At 45.2% G+C, this 7,500-nt stretch overlaps 1 protein-coding gene across 3 annotated transcripts in view; it reads left to right on the forward strand.

The window, feature by feature from the left end:
- Positions 1–7,500, forward strand: part of FGGY (FGGY carbohydrate kinase domain containing) — a 2,391,991-nt gene that overhangs the window by 390,584 nt on the left and 1,993,907 nt on the right. For all 3 annotated transcript variants that reach the window (XM_044085530.1, XM_044085531.1, XM_044085532.1), the window contains exon 5: positions 796–884. In XM_044085530.1, the coding sequence (XP_043941465.1) occupies positions 796–884 (89 nt within the window). The remainder of the gene's footprint in view (positions 1–795; positions 885–7,500) is intronic.

Below are 7,500 nucleotides of genomic sequence, written 5' to 3' on the forward strand. Positions count from 1 at the left end.
CTGTGTGCATGTATATATACACATGCACATAGCGATGTGGAATGTATGTGCATATGTGTGTGTTCATTTAATATACTGAAAGCCTGCATTTGTGTTTTTTGCATAGCTTTTTATTTAAAATGTGGCCACATATAGTTGGAAAAATTGTAAGTAAATGCACCTTGGAATTAGGAGCACCACATGTCAGGGTGCATTAAGTTAAGTAATAATTTGTGACAGAAAACTTTAATCCTGCATATTAGAGATTATGTCATTCTTCTTCTTCTTCTTTCGGCTGTTAGGGGTTGCCACAGCGGATCACCTGTCCGCTCATGATTGGCAGTGGAGTTTTACATTGTCGAGTTGCCAGCCTGGCGCCCAACCTTCCACAGAAGGCACACACATGCACGCACTCACACCTAGGGCCAATTTAGAGCGTCCAATCCACCTACAGCATGTCTTTGGAATGTGGGAGGAAACCAGAGCACCTGGAGGAAACCCATGCGACCACAGGGAGGACATGCAGACTCTGCACAGAAGACACCCCAGACGAGGATCGAACCAAAGAACCTCTTGCTGTGAGGCGGCATCGCTAACTACTGCACTACTGCGGCCACCCATTATGGATTATGTCATTAGTTCACTTAATGTTTTCACTGCAAAGTATATTTTCTTGATATTTTTGCTTGTTAGTATACTTAAGCTTCTGACTTTCTGCCTGAATTTAAATAACTTCTTAAACAGAAAAGGAATTTTGATTAGAAAATCACAGTACACTGCAATAAACTTCATTGCAATATGCATTTTCCCTTTCAGAATCTAAAAGAAACTTGCTGGAAAAAAGCAGCCCACTTTTTTGATCTACCAGACTTTCTTTCCTGGAAAGCAACTAGCTCACTGACCAGGTATTTCATATGTTAGCTGATTAAATGTTTAAAGTTACAATGAGGAATAGCATACAAGTTAACAAAGAAATCTACACAAAGTGCTTAAAAGTGTGTTTGCTAACTCTGATAAGTTAGTTTTCTGTTTAAATACATTGCATTAAAATTATGCACGGTTTGGCATTTAAATTCTAGTACACACACTATGCTAAACTGTAAGATGGTTTTTGGTTGGTTGTTACATCTGTAATCTTCTTGTTCTCCATTTTGTTATATAATAGTGGATTTACTTTGACAAAACACAACGTGTTGCACGTCAGCAAATCAGGATTATTTTTCTGAACCAATGATGTGAGAGTGTTCAATCTCGCCGTTTGTTCTTACACCTGGGACCAACCTAACTCCCACAATCCCTCTGCCTTTACCTCAGATCTAGTTTGCACATCAGATTTGATGAGCTCGGGCCAACTCAAGCTAACATTGATTATTTTTCTTATATTTCTTATATATTTTTCTAAAAAAAAGTTGTTACTAAGTGACTGTGTGTGTGTGACTAGTGTATCGAGGGTTCATATAAATTTTATATACTTTATTAGAGTTTTCCTACTCCACCCATTTAACTTGGATTGACTACTGGCTTGGACTATTTTACTGGATTTGACAAATTGTTTCTGGAATTGACAAATTTACTGGACTAGACATTTTACTGGCTTTTTCACTAGTTACTGTACCTAATTTGACATGTCTGAGAAAGCTAAATCTGGTTTTAAATGCTGCCAATGTGGGCAGAAGATGTCTGTAACTGACCATCATAGTTCCTGCGTCTACTGTCTTGGCCCTCTCCATCTGCAAGAAGACTGCTCAATATGTCATTCTTTCAGTGGGAGGGTCATGACAGATAAGGAAACTTATGGACAGGGGCTTTTGAATCCTGCTCTTCAAGAGGCTTTGGATGCTTCAGACCAGACATCCAAATCCCGAGCTCTTCAGTCAAAGTTCGATCACCGGTTCCACAGACTGGGGCCGTGTGTTGAACTGTTGTCAGCTCGAGCCTCGAGTCTTGGAACCGGTGACAGAGCTCCCTCCCGACACTGTTGAGGTTGGGATTCCTTTGACGCGCTCTTCCAGGCCGATGTAGACCGGGTGCAGAAATTAATGGAGAATACGGCCTTATCCAAACTCATCTCAGTCTCCTCCCAGTTGGTGTCGAGACTCAAGGCCTTCCCTTATCTCCACCTGTTCCTCCTCCAATGCCTATCCAGTAGAAGCTGATCTGCTGATTGTGGAGCCCTCGGTGCCAGAACCGTCTTTCTCGGTCGGCGATCGAGTCTCTGAGCCGAAGATCCATCCTTGGATCCGAGACTGAGAGTCGGACCGATGTTCCAACGCCTCCTCGGCTCGGATCGACTCGATGCCTTCGGTGCCTGTCTATTCTACCAATTTCTTCGAACCGGGAGATACCTCGACTCGGGACCGGGGCCTTCGACATCATGAGGAAGGTGTTGTCTACCCAGACAACCACATCAGCAGAAACGGCTTCTCCTTCCCATAAAGGACCGTTATCCTCCTCTGCACCCACGGCTACATCTAAGCGCCGAGCACCTGTGTCTCAGCCACCCCTGGAGGTCTTCCTCGGAGGCTTCTTGGATGCCCCCGAGGAAGTTTCGAGGAAAAGATTGTGTAAGAGGAGACACTTAGATTCTCCACAAGAATCATTGACATCGGACACTGACTTGGATGAGTCAGAAGGGTCCCCAAAATCACCCTCAGAGGATGTCTCCTTTTCTGACATCCTGGAGATCCTAAAGCAGAGAGGTGATTGGCAAGCCCTCCCCCCTTTTGAGGATGAGTCAGTCTTGCTGAAGGCATTCGGTGCTCGCCCTTCCTCCTCCTGGGTCACTCCGCGATGAGTTGATGGAGCTGATTGCGGGAGACTCCTGACACGGTGGAGCCAGTCCCTAGAAAGCCTAACAAATATATTACTGCACCTCAGGATAAGGCTTATCTGACAAAGGGAGTGCCAGTGGACGCTATGGTGGTGGCAGCGGCCACGAAAAGGAGATGTCTGAATCTTCCTCATCTGTCCATCCGCCTAACAGAGATTCTAGGACTATGGACAGGTATGGGAAGCGCATTTTTAGTTCAGCGGCTTTTATCCCTGAACTATTTGACCCACTTCACACGGCTACAGAGGGATCTAATCAAAGAGTTGGGAGATACCCTCCAGGGTACTACAGATGCTGCTGTTTCAGAAAAGGTTACAGCACATCTCAATACCCTTACATCTATTGCAAACTCGTCCATGAGGCTGATCTCATACGCATCAAGGATCGAGTAGGGCAGCAGCTTCAGCGATTGCTCTTCGTAGACAATCCTGGATGCGCTTATGTTCATTTGGAAGCCTTCAAGTCCTCCTTTACTAATGCCCCATTTGATGGTGCCTTTGGCCCCAAAGTAAAGGAGACCCTTACCCGTGTGAGCAAGAGGGAAAGACTCTGTCTGCTGTCGGAGTCCGTTTTCCACCCCATCCAGACCGTACCCCAAAGGGCAACGTGGTGGAAAATGTGGTTTCGAAAACCCCAAGGATCTTTCCCAGGCACAAAGGGTGATGCCCCTCTAGAGGCAGAGGAGGGGCAGAGGTGGAAGACGCCGCCTGGCAGCAGAGGGGTCCGAAAACCAAGGTGACAGGGATACAACCCTGGGAAACCTTTCCAGCACTCCTGAGAGGAGGCCCGACTGTCCTGCTCTGGAGGCAGTCGGGAGCTTTATACCCTCAGGCCTGGCAAAATCTTACATCAGACAATTGGGTAAAAGCGTTGTTACCAGAGGCTACAGAATACCCTTCCTATTGCCCCCATTCCGAAGAAAGACTCCCAGATGTGCCCCATCTGCGAGACCCTGCAGCTATAGAAATTTCAAAGCTGCTAGAAAAAAGAGTAATCCAACCAGTCCCAGCGGACCAAAGAGGATTTGGAACTTACTCAAGGTTCTTTTAGTTCCAAAAAGACAGAGGACTGGAGGCCGATTCTGGACCTAAGCAATCTCAATACCTTCGCCAAGAAAGAAAAGTTCGGATGGTCACGCTTCAATCGATCCTTCCATTTTACAGAAGGACGACTGGATGTGCTCAATAGATCTGAAGGACGATACTACCACATCAAAATGGCTAGGCCAGGGATCACTTGCGCTTCTGGCTGGGAGCCAGCCACTTTCAGTTCTGAGCCCTGCCCTTTGGTCTGACCTCAGCCCCCAGGGTTTTCACCAAATGCATGGCAGTGGTAGCGTCTCACTTGAGACGCCTGGGATTCCAGGTGTTTCCGTATCTGGACGACTGGCTCCTTTCTGCCACCACCCAGCGTCAACTGATTCAGGCCAGGGATTACACACTGCAGCTTTGTGTTCATCTCGGAATTTCCGTAAATTTCGAAAAATCTTTACTACAGCCATCACAGCATATCTCATTCATAGGAGCAGAATTGGATATGCATCGTTTAATTCTAAGACTTCCTCCAGAAAGGATAGCCTCACTTCAAAGCCGCATATCTCTTCTTCTGTCATCCAGAAAATCCCCAGCAAAACTGGTTCTGAAGGTTTTGGGTCTCATGGCAGCTTCTGTCATTGCGATACCATTGGGAAGACTGCACATGAGAGTTCTACAATGGCTACTGTTTGCACAATGGTCGTTCCAACAGCTACCTCTGACACACGAAATTCTGATCACAAACACATGCAAATCACACCTAGCCTGGTGGCTCCAGACTTGCAATCTTTCCAGCGGAAGACCATTTGTGCTACCCACGCCGACAGCTATGGTGACCACGGACGCTTCCCTGATAGGGTGGGGGGGCATCTTTCAGGGACAGACAGTCCAAGGCGAATGGACCAATTTAGAGTACAATCTGCACATCAATGTTCTAGAGTTGAGGGCAGTGTTAGCGTTGCAACACTTTGCTCCCCTTCTTCCTCTAGGGACTACTGCAGTTCAGACGGACAACATGTCCGTAGTCTGGTACATAAACAAACAAGGGGGAACCAAGTCTTATCAGCTATGCAGAGAGGCCATGAGAATCTGGCAATGGGCGGAGTCCACGGGTCGCTTTCTGATTGCAACGCACATCCCGGGGTCATCCAACGTCATAGCCGACAGGTTGAGCAGAGCAATCCTGTTGCCTCACGAGTGGTCCCTCAAACAGTCAGTTTGAAGGCGGCGAGATTTTTCGCAAATGGGGCCAGCCTTCCTGCGATCTTTTCCAATGAACGCCAAATGCAGAAGCTATTTTGCCCTATTACCCTCCAGGGAAGTCCCCAGGACGCTCTGGTTCATGATTGGCCCCGGTCTCCTGCACGCTTTTCCTCCCTTTCCTGATTGCAAAGTTTCTGCAGAAAGCCAACAACCTGCAAAGGACGATCATCCTCATTGCCCCATTCTGGCCTCGTCAAATCTGGTTTCCCTTTCTTCTGGCACACCGCAATCGGGAACCCTGGATCCTGGACCCGGAGCCGGATCTACTGACCCATTCGTCAGGGGCTCCCCACCTCGCTTCTGTCACTCTAACTAGCAGCTTGGCTGCTCCGCTTCTACTTAGCCAGGTCTGATCTTCTTTCACCTGCAGTTCAGAATATACTAGTGGCTTCTCATAAAGCTTCCACTACAAAGACTTACACTAGTAAATGGAAGCGTTTTGTTCACTGGGCAAATACACAGCAATTGGACCCTGTTATAGCTCCTTTAAATAAGATTTTGGAGTTTTTAACCGAATTGTTCCACCAAGGAGCTTCTCCTGCCACTTTGAGAGTGCAATTGGCTGCCATTTCCAACTTTCATGTGGAAGAATGTGGGGCTCCTATTATGGCTCACAGACTTTGTAAGGCCTTTCTGAAAGGATCTTTCCATATTAGACCACCAGTTAGAACTCCTACATCACCTTGGAATCTGAACCTTTTATTATCTAAATTGATGCTACCTCCATTTGAACCAGCCTCTTCTTGTCCATTGAAGTATTTGTCGTGGAAGACCCTCTTTTTGGTGGCCATTACATCGGCTAGACGGGTGTCAGAGCTTCAGGCTCTTTCTATTAAACACCCTTATTTGATCTTTCACTCTGACAGAGTATCTCTTTGCACTAATCCGTCCTTTCTCCCCAAAGTTTGCTCCGTTAATAACATTAATCAATCCATTGAGCTCCCTACCTTTTTCAAAAAACACTCCAATAAGTTGGAGTATATGTTACACAAGTTGGATGTTCATAGACAACTTAGATTTTACCTGGATAGAACAAAGGATCACAGGAAGACAGATCAACTTTTTGTAGCCTTTGCAGACAGCAGGAAGGGTATAGCAGTTACTAAACGAACCCTTTCCAAATGGCTAACTGATTGCATTATATTTGTTTATGCTACTTCGGAACAAACTTTACCTGTCAAACCCAAGGGGCACTCTACAAGATCAGTATCTACATCCCTGGCTCATGCAGCTTGCTTACCATTAGACACTATTTGTGCAGCTGCCACTTGGTCTAAACCACATACATTCATTTCTCATTACAAGGTAGACAGGGTTTCTAGGGACAGGGCAACCTTTGGTTCCACTGTGCTCAAGAACGTTCTCCCGTGAGTTCCTCAGGAACATGGAGCTAGGGATGCTACCCAGGTGTAAGAACAAACGGCGAGATTGAACACTCTCACATTTAGAAGTTATGTCCTTACCATAACGTTCCATGTGGAGTGTTCATCTCGCCTTTGTTCTTACATTCCCACCCTCCCACCCTCAGGAAGAATGTCCAGTTTGGTGTCTGGTTTGGTTTCTTCTGCTTCTGCATTACGCAGTTGTTGTGTATATATGTATATATATATATATATATATATATATATATATATGTATAGGTGTTTCTCTCAGTTATGTTGTTTTTGGCATGAATGTGTTACTCTCTCTGTTGACTTCTGGTTTGCTTGCAAACTAGATCTGAGGTAAAGGCAGAGGGGGATTGTGGGAGTTAGGTTGGTCTCGAGCTTCTTCTCGATGCAGAGCTTGCCAAGCGGCCGACACGGAGCCGAAGATCGGCTCCGAACCCAGGTGTAAGAACAAAGGCGAGATGAACACTCCACATGGAACGTTATGGTAAGGACATAACTTCTAATTTCAGGAAAACAGTTCTGAAAATGTTGTTGCCTTTGGGATGGGGTTGGGGAGGCCTCACACTATATCATCCTGTTCTGTATATATTTTTTTTTATTCCTGAGGGAAGTACCCCTTGTTACAGTTAGTGTTGGAACTTGAAAGAAAAAATAATCCAACACTTAGTTGTCTAATATAATACTGCTATTAGATGCCAGGCTCATTCTTTTGTTTTATAAATGGTTTTCATGCATCTTCAAGGCTCTAATAAAAAAAAAATATGTAGCAACCAAAAAACAAATCAAATATTTTTATTAACATGGTAAAGAATGATTTTCCTGGTGTGTTTTTGTTATTAATAATTGCATTAAATTAATAATTATTAGTACGTATTTAGTCTATTGCAGTTGGTTGAATTAGGCAGTGTTCTGTGGTTGGATTATTGAGAAGTTCTTCCCCTTTTGAATTAATTTCCTCAGTCAATTATGACTTACATTGGCTCTCAGCTGTCAGTGCAACATG

The sequence above is a fragment of the Protopterus annectens genome, chromosome 10.part0 (genome assembly GCF_019279795.1).
Source record: "Protopterus annectens isolate FY-2018-M chromosome 10.part0, PAN1.0, whole genome shotgun sequence".
NCBI classification, from domain to species: domain Eukaryota; kingdom Metazoa; phylum Chordata; order Ceratodontiformes; family Protopteridae; genus Protopterus; species Protopterus annectens.